At 46.7% G+C, this 21,721-nt stretch overlaps 1 protein-coding gene across 1 annotated transcript in view; it reads left to right on the forward strand.

Moving 5' to 3' along the window:
• The window catches only part of LOC146049478 (embryonic protein UVS.2-like), a 57,699-nt gene extending 38,199 nt beyond the window's left edge, over positions 1–19,500 (forward strand). Inside the window, exons 9-13 of the mRNA XM_083166022.1 lie at positions 5,097–5,216; positions 9,861–10,082; positions 11,040–11,158; positions 15,352–15,571; positions 19,388–19,500. Coding sequence (XP_083022148.1) covers positions 5,097–5,216; positions 9,861–10,082; positions 11,040–11,158; positions 15,352–15,571; positions 19,388–19,398 — 692 coding nt within the window. The 3' untranslated portion in view covers positions 19,399–19,500. The remainder of the gene's footprint in view (positions 1–5,096; positions 5,217–9,860; positions 10,083–11,039; positions 11,159–15,351; positions 15,572–19,387) is intronic.
• The last annotated feature ends 2,221 nt before the right edge of the window (positions 19,501–21,721 follow it).

Consider the following 21,721-nt stretch of genomic DNA (forward strand, 5'->3'; position numbering starts at 1 on the left):
GTTGGCGGTGCTCTCCAGAGTCCTGGATAGACTATATGGTTATAGGGAAGAAGAGAAAAGAAGACTTTATTTCTGGGGCACAACCTGTTTATGTGAAATTAAAATATAATTTTTATTAGAGTATTTAAAAAAAACTGGTCACAGAACAAAACTTCTGTATTGGCCAGCCAGAGGACATCTCTACTGACCTGGCCTCTTTTTTAATAATTCTTTATTAAGGTTTTTTCATTTCATCACAAACAAGGGAAACATACTTATAAAGAGACAAACATAGTAAAGATAAAAAAAGACATACAAAGGTATACTGTATACAACATATTTTTTCAATGGACCTCAAGACATAGGTAATTTAGTTAATTGGGAGCTATAAAGACAGTCAGTAAAGTATTCAGTACGCTGGCTTTTATCTAAGAGACCCACAATAATGTCACCTCACCAGGCAGTTGATCTACTCTGAGGCAAAACAAAAACTGGTAGGGGGGTAAGGGGCTGTCAAGAATCAAGGAGGGGAGAAGGGTAGGAGAAAGTAAAGAAGAGAAGAGAAGAGGAGAGAGAGGAGAAAAAAAAAAAAAAGAGGGTGCATAAAGTTTTGTGATTACCAAATGGACCTCATTAAATCATTTATCAACTAGACCTTTACTATTTAATAGATTATCCCCTTCCTCAGTAACAACCTACTTCCACTTGCGCATGTTATATCACTGTCCATACTTAGTTTTCCTTTACTACCCCATTCCCCCCCCATCCCCCCCAACCCCCCACCCCCCCAAACCCCCCCCCCCAAAAAAAAAAAAAAGGCCCCATAGCTATATATATATATTAGTTCATAAGTATAATCCTCAGCGCATCCAGAGCAGAGATGTTACTCCGTCGGCGTCTATATTCAGAATGATTTCTGGCCAATCAGGAGCCGAGTTTCTCGGCTCCTGATTGGCCGAGAAATCATTCTGTTCACAGACGGCGAAGAGGAAACATCTCAGTGCCGGGCAAAGTCCTTCAAGCCGGGTACCAGTCGGGAGCAGCGCTGTCACCGGAGGTCGCCGCCGGGGAGCAGGTGAGTAGGATTTGCCTCCTTAGGTACCCCTCTGGACTACCACGGATCCCGGACCCCGGATTCTTCACGCCAGGAGCCCCGGAACCCCAGGACCAGCCCCGGAACCAGGACCAAGGCCCCGGAACCGGACTCTTCTGCCCTGGAGCCCCGGAGCCCGGACCCAGGATCCAGGGACCGACCTACGGGCTCAAGGTAGGTAAGTATCAGTGTGTGTGTGTTTTGTGTGTATTAAAGTTTTATTTTACAGGGTGTCAGTGTGATTTTGTGCACTATTTTTTTCACTGCAGAACTACAAGTGCCAGCGGGCCCTTTAATGCCCCGCATGCTGGGACTTGTGGTTCCCCAAGTCCCAGCATGCGGGGTAGGCTTGCTGGGACTCATAGTTCGCCAGTAAAGAACAATAGTTTTTATCCTTTTTTTTACACAAGTCATCAGCCCGATGCCCACCGCCCAGGGGCATCGGGGACAGCCCCGGACTATCAGCATGGGCTGGTAAGTCCTGGAGGGGGGGGACCCCTTCATTGGGGGGGTCCCCACTTCCCCAGGACCCCTGCCCATGCTGACCAGCCAGGGGGTTAATGCTTTGGCCGGGGGGACTTGTATAAAAAGTCTCCCCCCGGCTGTGGCATTACCCTGCTGGCTGGTTGTGTCCGGTGCTGGTTCTTAAAATACGGGGGACCCCTAGTCATTTTGTCCCCCGTATTTTGGGAACCAGCGCCGGACCTTGAGCCTGGTGCTGGTTTTATAAAATCCAGGGAACCCCAACTTGATTCCTTTGATTTTATTATACCAGCACCGGCTTTTTGAGCCAGGGGCTGGTTATGCTTAGGGGGGGGACCGCACGCCGTTTTTTTTCTTTTTTTTTTTTACAACCAAAATCGCATATATGAAAATGCGCACATTTTCAGGACTGAAAATGCGCACATTTTCATGACTAAAAATCGACCTAAATCGCGGCAAATCGCATTTTTTGCCGCTAATTCGCATCTCATTACATATGCAAATTAGCGTCTAAAAATGCGATTTTTAAAGGTGCGATTTCTGGCGAGTTTGGAACTCGTCCAAAAATCGCACCCTATTACATTTCGCCCTGAGTATTTTTTGTGCTGTAATTAGCGTTAAAACTCACAGGGGGGCAGTATAGTGGCACAGTTTTGCATATATGCAATGGTATAAATCAATGTTTTATTCCTTGTGCGCAATAATAGAGATGATAAAGAAATGAAAAAGTCCACTGGACTGTGCCAGTGGTTACCTTTGGATCTGTTCAGTCTATGTAGAAGTACTGATGCAAGGTCCACCGCGTGTCTCCTGTTTGCTGCCTCCTGAATGAATTCCTGCCTGGTCGGTCACGTGAGTGCACCATGTGGTCCGGCAATCCCTGACGTCTGTTTCGCTACTATACTTGGTCACAGGGGTGTGTGTGCAAGCAACAGCGCACCAGCCACTGCTCAGTCTGCTCTGTGGCAAGCAACAGCGTACCAGCCACTGCTCAGTCTGCTCTATAGCAAGTAACAGCGCACCAGCCACTGCTCAGTCTGCTCTGTAGCAAGTAACAGCGCACCAGCCACTGCTCAGTCTACTCTGTAGCAAGCAACAGCGCACCAGCCACAGCTCAGTCTGCTCTGTAGCAAGCAACAGCGCACCAGCCACTGCTCAGTCTGCTTTGTAGAAAGTAACAGCGCACCAGCCACAGCTCAGTCTGCTCTGTAGCAAGCAACAGCGCACCAGCCACTGCTCAGTCTGCTTTGTAGCAAGCAACAGCGCACCAGCCACTGCTCAGTCTGCTCTATAGCAAGTAACAGCGCACCAGCCACTGCTCACTCTGCTCTGTAGCAAGCAACAGCACACCAGCCACAGCTCAGTCTGCTCTGTAGCAAGCAACAGCGCACCAGCCACTGCTCAGTCTGCTTTGTAGAAAGTAACAGCGCACCAGCCACTGCTCAGTCTGCTCTGTAGCAAGTAACAGCGCACCAGCCACTGCTCAGTCGGCTCTATAGCAAGTAACAGCGCACCAGCCACTGCTCAGTCTGCTCTATAGCAAGTAACAGCGCACCAGCCACTGCTCAGTCTGCTCTGTAGCAAGCAACAGCGCACCAGCCACTGCTCAGTCTGCTCTGTAGCAAGCAACAGCGCACCAGCCACAGCTCAGTCTGCTCTGTAGCAAGTAACAGCGCACCAGCCACAGCTCAGTCTGCTCTGTAGCAAGCAACAGCGCACCAGCCACAGCTCAGTCTGCTCTGTAGCAAGTAACAGCGCACCAGCCACTGCTCAGTCAGCTCTATAGCAAGTATCAGCGCACCAGCCACTGCTCAGTATGCTCTGTAGCAAGTAACAGCACACCAGCCACTGCTCAGTCTGCTCTATAGCAAGTAACAGCGCACCAGCCACTGCTCAGTCTGCTCTATAGCAAGTAACAGCGCACCAGCCACTGCTCAGTCTGCTCTATAGCAAGTAACAGCGCACCAGCCACTGCTCAGTCTGCTCTATAGCAAGTAACAGCGCACCAGCCACTGCTCAGTCTGCTCTGTAGCAAGTAACAGCGCACCAGCCACTGCTAAGTCTGCTCTATAGCAAGTAACAGCGCACCAGCCACTGCTCAGTCTGCTCTATAGCAAGTAACAGCGCACCAGCCACAGCTCAGTCTGCTCTGTAGCAAGTAACAGCGCACCAGCCACTGCTCAGTCTGCTCTATAGCAAGTAACAGCGCACCAGCCACTGCTCAGTCTGCTCTGTAGCAAGCAACAGCGCACCAGCCACTGCTAAGTCTGCTCTATAGCAAGCAACAGCGCAACAGCCACTGCTCAGTCTGCTCTATAGCAAGTAACAGCGCATCAGCCACAGCTCAGTCTGCTCTGTAGCAAGCAACAGCGCACCAGCCACTGCTCAGTCTGCTCTGTAGCAAGCAACAGCGCAACAGCCACTGCTCAGTCTGCTCTATAGCAAGTAACAGCGCATCAGCCACAGCTCAGTCTGCTCTGTAGCAAGCAACAGCACACCAGCCACTGCTCAGTCTGCTCTATAGCAAGCAACAGCGCAACAGCCACTGCTCAGTCTGCTCTATAGCAAGCAACAGCGCAACAGCCACTGCTCAGTCTGCTCTATAGCAAGTAACAGCGCATCAGCCACTGCCGCTGAACTACAAGGTGATTACTAATCAATGATTATGAATTCTGCAGACAGCTGGATCTAATGACCCACTGGCCATTGTCACACAGCAGAATTGGAGCCCTTTATACCGGATGAGAGTGTGATCTATATATTTCTGTAAGTTGTGTGGTATATGTATATATACGCATAGTAAAATGACTTCATTTTAACTTACATGATATATGGTGAGTGCCGTCTTCCTTAGTTTGGATTATCTATGGATTTAGTACCATTGGGATGAGCACCGCCTTGTTGCTGATGTGGACTAAGGGGCTGATTCAACTTCATCCACTGGGATGCAAACTCACAGCCCGTGGGAATATTGAATGACAACGCATGTGCATGGTATGCTGTGCACATGTGTGGGGTCCCAGTGCGAACATGATTGACAACCAGGGGGTGTTTGTAGGCCACACCACTTTTTTGGGGGGTTCCGCCTAAAAACACAGGCAGATTAGACCATGATGGGATTGCGAATGGTTTCCAACTGTGTGCACAGCGGAGTATTCAGTAGAAATTAGGCAGCTTTATGCAAAGGGAGTTAATTTTAATTAGCAGCGGTATCAGTGTAAATGTAAATGACTACTGCACACAAGTGCGGTTACCATTAACCACACAGAGGTTGAGGCCAAGAGCAGCCCAGCAACAGCTTTCCCAAGTGCTTGGCTTGTGCAGGCAACACGGTTGTCCCTATCGTCAGATTTCTGGGTGCTTGCAGATGATGTAATTTCCAAGCACATGCTTCAGGACACTGCGCAGTGTGACAGGTGCTAACCTGGAAATATCCCGGGTCAGCACGCAGTGTAAATGGGATGATCACAGAAAATCCTGCTAATTTATCATTGTAATTTCCACAAGCCAATTCTAATGAATATTTATGGTATCATTTCAGATCTCTGTACAAATTTGCTTAATAATATGAATGGGACAGTCACTTCAGCCAACTACCCATCATCATATCCTAATAATACAAATTGTGTTTGGTTGATCAGGACCCCAGCTGGACAGGTGAGTACTCATCCACATGATATACTTTGTGCATGGCCAGTAATCTTTATTTTTTAGCCATTCTTACTTACACATTTGGTGGAAAATTTACTAGGATCATGAAAGTATGGTCAGGTCCATGCTGAGTCCCGCAGATTATGGTGCTTAAATAAATTATTCATTTATTAAACTTGGTAACGTTGCAGGTGATAGCGAACCAGCCAATTAGATCCTAACTGCCATTTTTCAAACCCAGCTTGTAACTTGAGGAGCTGATTGGCTGGCACATCATCACTGGCCACTTTATCTCTTCTCCAGGCTTAATAAATAATTTCTCCGGGGCAGATTTATTAAGTCTGATGACAAAGGACATTTTGGGGAATAACAACACGCAGCACTGTTTTTCCTGTAAAAATAGGTTAAGAAACTCCAGGAAAAGGGGCTGTGGACACTCAAAAGGGGGCGTGTACATAAGTGTAGTGTAGCACACCATATATCCCTTATACATATTATGCACCACAATAGTGGGATCACTTATACTATTTAGTGCTAGTGCCCCTTACACATTATACCACACTTAATGAGTAAAAATTCACATTGTGCCACAAGTAATGAGGCAAAATTCACATTTTGCCACACGTTTCAAGCCAAAATTCACACTGTGCCAAACAGAATAACCCAACATTCACATTGTGCCACACGGAATTAGTCAAAATTCACAGTATGCCACACAGTATGAGCCAAAAATCAGGGGCAGAGAGAGTGAAAGCAGGGACAGAGAGAGTGACTGTCGACACAGAGAGTGACAGCAGGGATAGGGAGAGTGACAGCAGGGATAGGGAGAGTAACAACAGGGACAGGGAGAGTGAGAGAAGGTTTAAAGAGGAAGAAAAAGACTCTTGTTGGGGCACTCTTGATTTGAAACAATCTTTTATATTAATAACAGAAGGTTTATATGAGTATTATCAACTATAGGGCTATACACATATTGGCCAGTATTCAATGCCTCTGATTCGCCATATTTTCTGGGGAATCAGGCAATTCGCCGGGTTTACAGAGAATTTTCTCACAGAAAAAACAATTCGCCCTATTCAATGGACACAATTCTCTGCAAAATGAAGAGCGAATGTCTGGCGATTCTTTGTTTGTGATTCTCCGCGATTCGCCAGTGGTTTTCAATGGGGTTTTTATTGGAATTCGCCGAGAGTGTATTCAATGCTGAAGTGGAGAACTGCTTTCTCCAGTGATTTTCCCCCGGATTCTCCATTTTACATTTGTCATCTTTTTCTGGAGAACTGGAATGTGATCTTTAAAAATAAAGCGTTTTTTATTTTTATTTTGGTGTCAAAAAATCTGATTTTTTTTCTGTGAAGGGGCATGCTATTTTTATTCATGTGCTTGCAGCACATGAATATATTTACATTTTTATTTTTTATTTTTTTAATGAATTAATATTCATATATTCACTGCACACTGATCCCGATCATTACATATGCATGATCGGGACCAGTGTGTAGCGGCTCCCTAGCACAGCCCCCTGCCAGCTCTGGGGGGCTCTCCCTGTGTCCCCCACAGCCCTCCTTCACCCCCACAGTGTCCGGCGCAGGCAGGGAGGCTTCCATTTCCCTGCCAGCAGCCGTCCCCCAGCTCCCCGGCGGCATTCGCCGGGGGGGTTAAAATTCGCCGCCAGGGGAAGAGAGCCTCTGACACATTGAATAGGGCGAACGGGCGGCTGTACGGCGAATCGCCCTGCAGGGAGAATTGCGGCGAAAGTGCAGCGAATCCTACACAGGATTCGCTGCCGCCTGCGAGAATCCCCATTGAATACCTACCATTGTGGCAAACGTGGATAAAGCAAAAGTATCAGTTTTTGTACAGGCATATGGGTGATTGGGATAGGTCCCAATATTATTGTTAGTTTTAAGACTTAACTAGTAATTGATCAAGAATAAAATAGGCATAAATACACACACATATAATAGACACAGAAAACATAGAATATATACAAATATATGTACAAAGTAATGGAGGGTATTTGTTGGGATAAAATACAATCCTCATATCCCTGCTAAATGATGTGAGGCAGATATCAAAATCAGCCAGTAGAATTCTCAGGGAAATGTAACACTGTATCCAAACACTGTAACACTAGTAAAAACTATTTAGTCTGCTGCTATTTTGTATCATAGTAGTGTCTGAATGGTCCGCTGGTAGTTATTTAGCAGAATGTCCGCAGCGGAGGCAGGTTTTAGTTCTCTATGGATACAGTTATTGTTACAGTATTGGCACCCAATTAGCGCAGGAAGTGGTGCAGACAGTTTAACTAACAGAGATTTAAATCACAGTCATATTGTGGCATGAGAGCGACATTTGATCAGTTTGTGATTTGCAATAGTGGCACCAGATAAGCGCTAGGGTAGTGTAGAGATTTCACTGATACTAAAACCGTGTAATCACTTGTTCATAAACCATACAGTATGTAATCACATATTCAGTAAACATTATGTGCTAGGTTATATACTGTAAGAGCGGTTTACATCAGATTAAGCATTTATAGTGCTCTGGCACGTCCAATTAGGGCTATTTGCACTAATACCATACAATTAGCTCTGTAATAACTGTTCAAAACCCATGTAAATGTGCACATTTAGCAAACATTCTGTGTTTAGGTTAATTAAGGGCAGTTAGATTTCATAGTGCAGTGAACGGTCTGTTCCACAGATCCTGATAGGATGTAATGATTTATCAATAAACTGTTCACTAAACTGTGTAGCATGTGCAATCAGGCACAAAGGGAATCGATCAATATTTTTGCACGTCCCACCGCCCATTGTACCTGTCATTGGCACAAGCTTGGTACTATTTGGATATAAGGGGGGTGGGGTGGCCATAGCCTTCCACATTGGCTACACCCTCTCATTACGGGGGCCCAGAAGTCTGAAATTTGCTGCTTTCCTTTTCTTGAATACATACTAGTTACCAGCTAATGAAAAGGATGGAACAGTAACATCAGTGCCGGCGGATGTGTGCACCCAAATAGAGTAATAATAGAGGTGCTTAATCTGGTGCCATCTAGTGGCCGCCAGTGCATACAACACTTCAATTCCCCCCCCATAAAGGTGAGGAGTATTTTATTATATGGCAATCCATGTTTTGCAGTTAATAGTTTTCAGAGGTTTAACCTGTTTTATACATTGGCACATCTTGCGCTTAACATGTTACAAACATTTCTTGTTACTTTTCTGGTGTTAGTTTTACACCACAAACATCAACCAATGCTCAGTACTTATTATTTTATTAGCTTGTTAAGCCAAATCTAATAAATATTTGATGTGCTTATCTGGTCTGCCAGTTTGTACCAGATTTTCTACAAAGAAACTGAAACATCTGCCTAGGTCCCAGCAAGTCCCAATGGGCCCCATACAGATATCCCGGCCATCCCAAATGTTCCCAGAGGAGCATTGCACAAATACTGCGTGATGTCATGACATCACATGGCCCCGCCCACACTCCCAGAGTTCCCTTTGATGTTATTTGATAGGATAATAAATATATGGACACACGGAATGGTCTCATCCGCTGTATGTGGGCAGTCATGTTACTGTAAATGGGACACCGGTATTAGGCCTACTTCCAACATACAAGAGCCTGATTCAGGTTTGTACACAATGCCGATGGTCACACAGCTGAGCATTTATCGGTAGACTGTGCGTACGCCAAGGTATATTATTAACGTTGCCTGCAATCAGCATTAAGATATAGTGATATGGATTGTTGGAAAGGCTGGTTTCACACACTCCGGCTCCTGCCGGACGGTGAAATCCCGCACGGCCAGGGAGCCGTGCCGCACACACTAGTTTATCATGGAAGGGATGGCCACAGCCCGGCAGCCGTCCCTTCCAGTGGCGGGATCCGGCTGCAACCGTGCGGCCGGGTCGTGGCCGTCCCGTGTGAATGGACACAATAGTGTCCATTCACAACTAATGTGTGCGGCACGGCTCCCTGGCCGTGCGGGATTTCACCGTCCGGCAGGAGCCGGAGTGTGTGAAACTGGCCAAAGAGGAAGGACCGGAACAGGTATCTTGTTTGGGGACCCATGAGGTCTAAATCCTCCTCTGACTGGTGTGTCTAAAGAAACAAGGGACATGGCATCAGATATTTGGGAAATGTTCACACAGTGCAAACGAACAGAGAAAATTCCCAATCATTTCATTTTGTTCTTTTGTTTCTCTAAAGCTGAATTGCATATAACTAGCAGAATGACAACTTGTGTAGTTCTGTGTGACATACAGTGACTAATGCAATGTCACCACTGACACTACCAGCCTGAAGCCGGAGTCCTGCACAACGTACATAGAGGGTCTAATGATTAAAAAACTAGGGCCTTCTCGTTTAACCCTCTGAGTGCCAAGTGAATTTGTCAAAATAGGTGTGAAAATTACCAATCAACATTGTTATTCATCATAGTCACCTGTAACTTATATAGAAATACTCATTTTTTTCCATAACATTTTTTATTTGCATTTATATAACAATTGTGAGAGAAGGTGATATTTTTAGCAGATATTTTGCACATCTCACGGAGATGTTGGCACACATAGGGTTAAATGAAAACTCCAGGGGAGTTCGAGAGCACTTTTATAATATATTCTCTTCCCTATTTAGGTAGCCTTGCAGTTCAAAGCCTTCGATCTCCAGTCGTCCCCGGGATGTGTTTCTGACTACCTTATGGTTTATGATGGTCCCAGTAAAACGTCACCTCTGTTACTGAACAAGACTTGTGGCGCAGGACTGGTTCCTCTACTGGTTGCTTCAACCAATCAGATGCTACTGCAGTTTGTCAGTAATAAGGAGCTGACAGGGACTGGCTTTAAAGCTGTATACACTGCAGGTATCAGACAGATGGCTTTTTTTCATTTTCTTGATATCCTCTATTATCAGATACATATTACAACTGGATGTCTTGGTAGTGTTAAGCTGTGTACAGTGTACACATGGGGTGATGTTAAGCACATATTGCTGGCAATATGGTCGCTGAGTGAGCATATTGCCAGTGATTTGTTTGTGCTGAGTGGATAAATCAATAAAGGAGGCATGGGCTCACGGGGATGCTGCGCCCACAGGCCACACCCCCTCTCCCTATCACTATGGGGGCAAGGTCAGCGCTGTGAAAGCTGGTGGCCATACCTCCAGCCCCCCTGCATCTATTCCCAACAGGCAGGGGGGACATTGCCAGCTCTGGGCAGGATGCTGAACTGTCCCAAAAAAGGGACTGTCCTGCAAAATGGGAGGTATGCAGGTGTATGCAGCCCCCATAGTTTGTTTGTGTTTTGGTTTTGGCAAAATCACCTCCAAGTGTTTTAATTTATATTTGTTTTTTTTTTTTTTGCTTGGTTAAAAAAAGTTGTTAATGTAATTGATAATCATTAATAAAAATTGAAAAAAAAAAAACATGTACTTTATAAAATCCAAAACCCGAAATTCAGAATTCAAATGGGAATGGTCCGGGAATCCGAATCCGGACTCATTTCATATTTGAGTTCTTCAGTAGATTAGGACTGGGTTTTGGTTTGGTTCTTCTGATCCACTGGCAAGTACAGTATATATATCTCTGAATTCTTATTCCAAGTATGTGGCAGCTAAATAATTGGGATAAAATACAATAAGGGAGATTACTACACTCTTCAGGGAGTCAGGGAGATCGCTGATATTTCCCTTAGTCTCCGTGACATTCAGGTAGAGTTGGAAAGGATGCTTAGAGAATGTCATTGATATTTAATGTATAAGTCTGTATTCCTAACAAGATCATACAATAATGCAAATCTTACTCTTCTCGTTTCTCCTGCAGTACAATGCGGAGGTGCTTACTATACCTCAACAAAGACATTTTCCTCTCCTGGGTACCCCTTAAGTTATTATGCAGATCTAGATTGTGGCTGGATAATCACAGCTCCTATGTACTACAAGGTAAAAGAAAAACAGTGTATCTGCAACTAATACCCCTTTTACACTCAAATCTCGGATCCAACGTGGTATTTGCAACACGGTTCCAAGCCAGGTCGGATCCAGAATTTGCACCGTTTACACCCGTAGTGTAAATGAGGGTGGCACTTGGAGATGACATCATCTCCAAGTGCCGGGACCGCCAATCACCTCACTGCCCCCAGCCTCCATGCATCACCCCCAGCCCCTGTCCACCAGGTGAATGTATGCCGCACACAGGTTTTGTCCATATAGCGTGTGTGTGTGTGTGTGTGTGTGTGTGTGTGTATATTTTAACCTTACATTCTCCCTATAAGGCACAGCATTGCTTTCTTATATCATAGCTGTGCATTTATGCCCCAGGGCACTTACATTAAAATGTCATATATATTTATGTGATATGCTATATACTGTATGAAGTACAGATGGAGGGCCTCTCGGCTAGCCTGCCTATGCTGACTGTACTGCCAATCTGTCACGGTGCCCCTAGTCGCAAGGCAGCGCAATACATATGACGGCTTGGCGATTGATGATGACGTTATCGTATGAGTGCAATACCAGTGATCATCCACCAGATGTCGCTTTTTACAATCTACACTGCACATGCGGAAGATGTGTACTGCAAAGCTTTATTGTGAAGGGACTATTAAAATGCTCGGTAGTGCAGGAACTACTTTCTTACTTCTGTACATTACTGTACTGTTCAGTAAGCTAGATAGACACTTTTATTACCTAAATACAATTGCATGGACGTGTGTCTCATTACACTATTTTATAACTTGCTATGGGGACAAGTGAGCGAATAATGAGCGTACAATTAATACTTTGCCAAGAAGTGTATGGCATGTGAGGCGCTCAAGAAAAATAACCGCTACTATAATGTACAGCACTGTACTGTGCAGTGTACCGTAGCGCCTTCCCCCAGCCACACTGACTGCATGTGCTGAGCAGTGCTCCTGTGTTCTCTACTATAATGTACAGCACTGTACTGTGCAGTATACCGTAGCGCCTTCCCCCAGCCACACTGACTGCATGTGCTGAGCAGTGCTCCTGTGTTCTCTACTATAATATACAGCACTGTACTGTGCAGTATACCCTAGCGCCTTCCCCCAGCCACACTGACTGCATGTGCTGAGCAGTGCTCCTGTGTTCTCTACTATAATATACAGCACAGTACTGTGCAGTATACCGTAGCGCCTTTCCCCAGCCACACTGACTGCATGTGCTGAGCAGTGCTCCTGTGTTCTCTACTATAGTGTACAGCACTGTACTGTGCAGTGTACTGTAGTGCCTTCCCCCAGCCACACTGACGGCATGTGCTGAGCAGTGGTCCTGTGTTCTCTACTATAATGTAGAGCACTGTACTGTGCAGTGTACCGTAGCGCCTTCCCCCAGCCACACTGACTGCATGTGCTGAGCAGTGCTCCTGTGTTCTCTACTATAATATACAGCACTGTACTGTGCAGTATACCGTAGCGCCTCCCCCCAGCCACACTGACTGCATGTGCTGAGCAGTGCTCCTGTGTTCTCTACTATAATGTACAGCACTGTACTGTGCAGTGTACCGTAGCGCCTTCCCCCAGCCACACTGTCTGCAGGTGCTGAGCAGTGCTCCTGTGTTCTCTACTATAATGTACAGCACTGTACTGTGCAGTATACCGTAGCGCCTCCCCCCAGCCACACTGACTGCATGTGCTGAGCAGTGCTCCTGTGTTCTCTACTATAATGTACAGCACTGTACTGTGCAGGGTACCGTAGCGCCTTCCCCCAGCCACACTGTCTGCAGGTGCTGAGCAGTGCGCCTGTGTTCTCTACTATAATACGCAGCACTGTACTGTGTAGTGTACCGTAGCGCCTTCCCCCAGCCACACTGACTGCATGTGCTGAGCAGTGCGCCTGTGTTCTCTACTATAATGTACAGCACTGTACTGTGCAGTATACCGTAGCGCCTTCCCCCAGCCACACTGACTGCATGTGCTGAGCAGTGCGCCTGTGTTCTCTACTATAATGTATAGCACTGTACTGTGCAGTATACCATAGCGCCTTCCCCCAGCCACACTGACTGTATGTGCTGAGCAGTGCTCCTGTGTTCTCTACTATAATGTACAGCACTGTACTGTGCAGTGTACCGTAGCGCCTTCCCCCAGCCACACTGTCTGCATGTGCTGAGCAGTGCTCCTGTGTTCTCTACTATAATGTACAGCACAGTACTGTGCAGTATACCGTAGCGCCTTTCCCCAGCCACACTGACGGCATGTGCTGAGCAGTGCTCCTGTGTTCTCTACTATAATGTACAGCACAGTACTGTGCAGTATACCGTAGCGCCTTTCCCCAGCCACACTGACTGCATGTGCTGAGCAGTGCGCCTGTGTTCTCTACTATAGTGTACAGCACTGTACTGTGCAGTGTACTGTAGTGCCTTACCCCAGCCACACTGACGGCATGTGCTGAGCAGTGCTCCTGTGCTCTCTACTATAATGTAGAGCACTGTACTGTGCAGTGTACCGTAGCGCCTTCCCCCAGCCACACTGATGGCATGTGCTGAGCAGTGCTCCTGTGTTCTCTACTATAATGTACAGCACAGTACTGTGCAGTATACCGTAGCGCCTTCCCCCAGCCACACTGACGGCATGTGCTGAGCAGTGCTCCTGTGTTCTCTACTATAATGTAGAGCACTGTACTGTGCAGTGTACCGTAGCGCCTTCCCCCAGCCACACTGACGGCATGTGCTGAGCATTGCTCCTGTGTTCTCTACTATAATGTACAGCACTGTACTGTGCAGTGTACTGTAGTGCCTTCCTCCAGCCACACTGACTGTATGTGCTGAGCAGTGCTCCTGTGTTCTCTACTATAATATACAGCACTGTACTGTGCAGTATACCATAGCGCCTTCCCCCAGCCACACTGACGGCATGTGCTGAGCAGTGCTCCTGTGTTCTCTACTATAGTGTACAGCACTGTACTGTGCAGTGTACCGTAGCGCCTTCCCCCAGCCACACTGACTGCATGTGCTGAGCAGTGCACCTGCATTCTCTACTATAATGTACAGCACTGTACTAAGCAGGGTACCGTAGCGCCTTCCCCCAGCCAAACTGACTGCATGTGCTGAACAGTGCTCCTGTGTTCTCTACTATAATGTACAGCACTGTACTGTGCAGTGTACCGTAGCGCCTTCCCCCAGTCACACTGACGGCATGTGCTGAGCAGTGCTCCTGTGTTCTCTACTATAATGTACAGCACTGTACTGTGCAGTGTACCGTAGCGCCTTCCCCCAGCCACACTGACTGCATGTGCTGAGCAGTGCTCCTGTGTTCGTATGGTGAGCTGGATTCGACTGCCTGATGCATTTATTGGAGAAGGTCTGAGAGGAAAAGAAACCTTTTGATGTATATAGGGGCACAGACCCTTGGTGAGTTATTACTTTAATGGTTATCTTGTGAGAAGATCTGGGCAGCCGTACACTGTCACGTAGAAGATTGAAAGATACCTTTATGTCCACATAGTGCACTAGTTGAAGGTCAGTCAACTGTGTCCTATCATATACTATCAGACGGAAGAGCTTCCGGCATCAAGTAGTTGGTGTACCTAATTAACAAATTAGTTTATAGTAAAGGGGATACAGCACCTGTGATTATCCCTTTTTTGTATTGTAACAACCCATAGCTGCCTGCACTGGTGCGGGACAGACACGGTCCCCCTATTTAAGGCAGATTTGAGCGTCTCCTCACCGTGGGACAGTTTCACTATCTGACCTTGCAGCAATCACGTGAGACATCATATACAACACCCAGCCCACAGTTATTGCTCCCGGCCTCATCACCTTCCAGTCCAGTCTCAATCTGATTTACTTGACACAAGCACAGTGACTTCCCTAACCCCATAGTGCCAACATCTCATTGTTGTTGGTTCATCCACAACACTCAGCCTACAGTTATTGTTCCCTGAATTCGTATTCCAACTGGAACCATCAGAAATTAGCCCATTGACTGTCCCAACCCCAGAGCGCCAGCACTACCCTCTTCTTATTTCTGTATATAAACATCAGACAATACTTGAAGGTGACGCAGGCACCCAGAGATGATATTGATGCAAACTTAACCGAAAATATCAAACAGATTTCACTTTAGAACAAAGGATTAAATCAAATCTAAACAATCCTTTGTCTTTCTTCCTCACAGATTACACTGACGGTAAATGACTTGGCCATTGAGTATAACCCGACCTGTGGCTATGACTACCTGGCTGTTTTTGATGGACCTCAGACGACCTCTCCACTTATAGGAAAATACTGCTCCCGTGTGCCACCTCCCGTGGTATCCACAGGCAATTCTATGTTGGTGAGGTTCCACAGCGATAACAGTGTGCAACTGAAAGGGTTTCAGGCATCATACGTCATCAGTGAGTATAACTGTCTTGTATATAGTTCCATAACTATTGTGTATCTCTCCTATGTCCTCAATACACAAGGCCCAATGGCTCCCTCTACAATGGAGAGGAAGAACCTTGTACAGTATGGTACTTAATGCTACATGCACTAATCTGGTATGGTTAGGGAACAGTTTCAGAATATACAACTTTATCCAATATTAAACAGGATGAATCAGTAGACTGAGAAGTTTATGGGGATTATTCAGACCTGGTTGCTGGACTGCTAATTTGAGTAGCTCTGTGAACAGAAAATTCATTCACAAGCCACTCAAATGATTCCCAAGTGTGTGCAGTGTGTGTGTAGCCCAGGACTTACTCAGCGGCTGTGATAGAATCAGGCTGATCAGGGGCGGAGCTGACGTCACATGACTTCCCCTCACACACCTGGCCACACCTGCGTATTACCTGACAGTCCCAGATAACAGTCGCTCACCATGTAATGATTCCCCAGTGTGTGCAGTCTGTGCATAGCCCAGGACTTACTCAGCGGCTGTAATAGAATCAGGCTGATCGGGGGCGGAGCTGACATCACATGACTTCCCCTCACACACCTGGCCACACCTGCGTATTACCGGACACTCCGAGATAACAGCCGCTCACCATGTAATGATTCCCCGGTGTGTGCAGTCTGTGTGTAGCCCAGGACTTACTCAGCGGCTGTGATAGAATCAGGCTGATCGGGGGCGGAGCTTACATCACATGACTTCCCCTCACACACCTGACCATGCCTGCGTATTACCTGACACTCCCAGATAACAGCCGCTCACCATGTAATGATTCCCCAGTGTATGCAGTGTGTGCGTAGCCCAGGACTTACTCAGCGGCTGTGATAGAATCAGGCTGATCGGGGGCGGAGCTTACAACACATGACTTCCCCTCACACACCTGGCCACGCCTGCGTATTACCTGACACTCCCAGATAACAGCCCATCCCCATGTAATGATTCCCCAGTGTGTGCGTAGCCCAGGACTTACTCAGCGGCTGTGATAGAATCAGGCTGATCGGGGGCGGAGCTGACGTCACATGACTTCCCCTCACACACCTGGCCACGCCTGCGTATTACCTGACACTCCCAGATTACAGCCGCTCACCATGATATGATTCCCCAGTGTGTGCAGTCTGTGTGTAGCCCAGGACTTACTCAGTGGCTGTGATAGAATCAGGCTGATCGGGGTGGAGCTGATGTCACATGACTTCCCCTCATGCACCTGGCCACGATTGCATTATCCCTGACACTCTCAGATAACAGCCGCTCACCATGTAATGATTCCCCAGTGTGTGCAATCTGTGTGTAGCCCTGGACTTACTCAGCGGCTGTGATAGAATCAGGCTGATGGGGGTGGAGCTGACGTCACATGACTTCCCCTCATACACCTGGCCACGCCTGCGTATTACCTGACACTCCCAGATAACAGCCGCTCACCATGTAATGATTCCCAAGTGTGTGCAGTGTGTGCGTAGCCCAGGACTTACTCAGTGGCTGGGATAGACAGGGGCGGATCCAGAAGAAAATGAAGGGGGGAAGGGGAACCATGATAGGAGAGGGTTTGGGAGGGGGGGTGATAGTGGTGCCAGTGTACATGCAAAGAGAGCGGCGAGAGAGGAGGAGAGCAGAGAGAGGGCGGGAATGGGATTAAAAATAGGCCCTGGTGTTTAAAGTACACAGGCCCACCTTGGCGTCAAAAGTAAAGGACGTAGTTGTGCGCGTGCTCCGGAAAAGGGTGGTGTGACCACCCAAAAGTGGGAGTGACCACTCAAAAGGGGGCATGTCCTTAAGTGTAGTGTACCACACCATATACCACTTCTACACATTATGCAGCAAAATACTACACCCCATTATACTTGTCCCTTACACATGAAAAATCACATAATGCTACATGGATGAGACAAAATTAGAATATGCTTCATACACAGGGGCATTGCAAGCCATAGGTGCACATAAAACATTTACACCATAATGCCCATCAGATGTTAAGCCACACACCATAATGTCCATTACCTATTAAGCCAAACACCATAATTCCTATTAAAAAATATGCTACATAAGTGTTGCTTACCTACATGCTCATTTCCAGGGTTTCCATGCTCTTTGCCCAGAGTTCCATGCTTGTTGCCTTGTGGGATTACATGCTCATTGCCAAGGGGGAATACATGCTCACGGTAACTGGGGGACAGCCGCCGTCGGGCAGAAGTGACAGCCATTGACAGCCGGGCAGAGAGCGGGGGGCTGCCCGGCTGTATTCAGAGCACTGCAGGACCCGGCTGTTTGAAGTAATACCCCATTCATACCAGGAAATGCAGGGACTTACTCAGGAATATGGTCCCAGGATCATGCAGGGACATTCCCGGGTTGGCCCCTTTTACACCAGCCTAGTCCCTGCATTTTCTGGTGTGAGGGGGGAGCGAAAACCACCCCCCTGCCCACCCCTTTAAGAGGCTATATCGTTTATCCGGCTATATCTTCAGAACCAACTGACCCATTTACATGAGGCCAGATTCATATTGAAGACATTTTGAGTGGGCTTTAAATGATTTTGGTCCCGTGAAACTAGGCCATTTTGTTTCCAGAGAAATTAGATCAATCTCAAGCTTCTCTGATGCCAGGGGGGGGGGGGGGACTGGCGGCCATTGGAACCAGGTGGGGGTCGGAATTAAAGGATGCCCCCCCCACCCCTAAATCTGCCGCTGGCGATAGAAACAGGCTGATCGGGGCCGGAGGAGATGTCACATGACTCCCCATCAAACCCCTGGCCACGCCTGCATTTTCCCTGACACTCCCAGAAAATGGCTGGTTACCACCCCCAAACACCCGGCTATGTGTCGATCATTTTGCATGTGGGCAGCGATTAAAGATTAGTAGGATGTTCTCTGCGGATGGACTTGGGGATATTGATACTATGGGGGGGGGGATTGTAAGCAGCTCGATAATCTGCCAAGCCTGCAGCTCACGAGTACTTGTGTCGCCGCAGTACCGCCAAACATTGTATAGAGCAGAAGACCAGCATGTTGCTGTATGTACAGTATATATAACAATACAGCGTATACAGTATACTCCCATTCATATTCCATTCTGAGGGCCTAATTCATGTTCGTACACAACTGACAATTAACATGCAGCAGAGCGATTATTCGCAGACTGTTCATGTTCCATTATCGTAATGCACATGTGCGAAGGGCTCGCTGTGATCAATAAGTCATTAACATGCAGTGACCACGTGGAGGGATCAACCGGGAGTTTACGGGGAGTGGTTGGCAAAATGCAGTGTCATGGGCATTTTTGCGGCACATGTCAGCCGCCGTCAGCTGAGAGCTTGTACATGTTACAACATGGTGCCTGTGCCGCTATGTCCAGTCGGTGTAGCCATAGGTATACATCTAGCTCCGATGTTCCTCATTTTTGCATGGAATGCGTAACCAATATACAATATCTGTGAACGACGTAGTATTGCTGGGTAGACACTTACAGACAGATCAGCGATATATGAAAGGATGATATATCCACCAGTGTGTACCCTGAAACCTGGACATTTGCTGGTTTGCTAGACTTGGCAAATTCCAGGGTCACATGTCAAACAGCAGCATTCGTGCGTCCCCTGTGATGTATGTTAGACCTTCTGAACATGCAGCAATAATCTCAGTGGCACCGCTGGAAATTTTGCACGTGATCCCACCACAGGGTCTGCAGCACTTTGCTACACTGAATTATCTGTTCTGTCCAATTGATTTATTATGGTTGTTGTTGTTTAGAAATCCTCTATTCTGATTCCTATTTATTTTGACTACAGGTTCACAGTAAAGATTCAAGAGGAATACAAGGAAATCCATTATTTTAAGAACAGACACAGATAGCTTCCACCTAAAGTAGAGACTACAGAATTTGGGCGGGATGTATTAATATACATCGCCGGCCGGCCGCCGCGATGCTAGCGCATATGTATTAACATATGCGGCTAGCATCGCACTGCGGTGACGGAGGCCCCCCGCGATACCTGTGATGGGGTGTGTGTGGGGTCTCCGTCAACTCTTGGGCGACACCTTCTCCCCTCACGCCGGGACAGCTAAGCAGGCTGTCCCGATGCCTCCTACTCCCCCTGCAGCCGAAAGGACGTCCGGCTGCGTTACTAGGGGGAGGAAGGGTTTACCTTCCGGGACCAGGAGGACATGATGCCGGTAAGCCAGAGGGAGGGGGAGAGGGGGGTAGGCGGAGGCATGTTGGCATCGAGCAGCGATAGAAGCCCATAGGCTTCTATATGGTATCGCCACACCCAAAGGTGGCGATACCCTGACATGCGGTAATGCGGCGTCTGGGTTTTCCTACATTAGAAAATGCGGTAAAAATTTTCAGCTTAATACATCCCGCCCTTTATATTTCTTTTAAAATTAAAAATATACTTTTATTTCTCAAATAGAATGCAACAGTTCCTATTGTTGTGATCATTTTCATGAAATAAATTAACTGAACGTCCACTATCAGTGGGATATCAATTGTTTGGGCTCAGGCAAATGCATTGTATGAAAACGAAACTGAACATATTAAGAACAGGCCTCCAAGAAGAACTGAAGAATGACCGGTCACCTTTTGGTGAGAAGTAGCTCACTCGCTCTTTTAAAAGAACCGCTCAAACAAACCAGTTCACTCACGAACGACACATCTCTAGCTGGAGCCAAACCCTGGCTGAGAGGCTCCACGGCTCCTCAGCTCCACGACTGAACCGAAACTTTTTTGAATACATTTTTCCCAAGGGGGCGTAAACACGGTTCTCGCAATTAGGCCACACCCCCAAAATGTTCCCGGGGCCCGGACAACCACAACTGCGCTGCTGGGTAAATGTAATACAATGCACACAAATACACTGGACACACTGGTAAATAAAATGACTTTAATGTAAAATTATTGATATTCATAATAATCATATACTGTATAAGGCAGCAAAAATAGAATAAAATACATAGATATGAAAAATAATAATATTATAAATTGTGAGCCCAGTGAGGGTTAGGAAGTATTATATGCTGAAGTCCCAATTATATATGCAGTGCAATGTTAGTTTAAAAAGTCTTCGTAGAAAGCCAGCAATATTAGTAGTTCAGGCCAGGAGTGTGCGGGTTAATAAGCTGATCACAGTATCTCAGGACACGCAATGAGCAGTTAGTTGGTGGTTGTAGATGTGTAGATGAGCAGATGGAGATATCGGGCACTAATCAGTATCTCAGGACACGCAATAAGCAGTTAGTTGGCGGTTATAGATGTGTAGATGAGCAGTTGGTGGTTGTAGATGTGTAGATGAGAAGTTAGTTGGCAGTTGTAGATGTGTAGATGAGCAGATGGAGATATCGGGCACTAATCAGTATCTTAGGACACGCAATGAGCAGTTAGTTGGTGGTTGTAGATGTGTAGATGAGCAGTTAGTTGGCATTTGTAGATGTGTAGATGAGCAGTTAATTGGCGGTTGTAGATGTGTAGATGAGCAGTTAGTTGGCGGTTGTAGATGTGTAGATGAGCAGTTAATTGGTGGTTGTAGATGAGCAGATGAGCAGATGAAGATATCGGGCACTAATAAGTATCTCAGGACACGCAATGAGCAGTTAGTTGGCTGTTGTAGATGTGTAGATGAGAAGTTAGTTGGAGGTTGTAGATGTGTAGATGAGCAGTTAGTTGGCGGTTGTAGATGTGTAGATGAGCAGTTAGTTGGCGGTTGTAGATGTGTAGATGAGCAGTTAGTTGGCGGTTGTAGATGTGTAGATGAGCAGTTAGTTGGTGGTTGCAGATGAGCAGATGGAGATATTGGGCACTAATCAGTATAACAGGATACTGGATCACATCCATAGTGTGAATGAAGATGGAGCAGTGGGTGTTTGTTGAGGGAACCCTTTATGCTAATACCGCTAGCCGTATGATGGTGCATCCGTTTAAGTTGATTCTTGAGCCGCTGTGCAGCAAGCAGATGGTGATGAATAGCGGTGGCCAAAGTTGGAAATGCGGCTTAATAATCAGCTTAAAGGTATTTACCATCATACGGCCAGTGGCATCAGTCATTTTATTTACCAGTGTGTCCAGTGTCTTTGTGTGCATGGTGGACCACTCAGATATTACATTTACCCAGGAGCCCATGGTGTTA

The sequence above is a fragment of the Crinia signifera genome, chromosome 12 (genome assembly GCF_055691185.1).
Source record: "Crinia signifera chromosome 12, ASM5569118v1, whole genome shotgun sequence".
In the NCBI taxonomy this organism is placed as follows: Eukaryota; Metazoa; Chordata; class Amphibia; order Anura; family Myobatrachidae; genus Crinia; species Crinia signifera.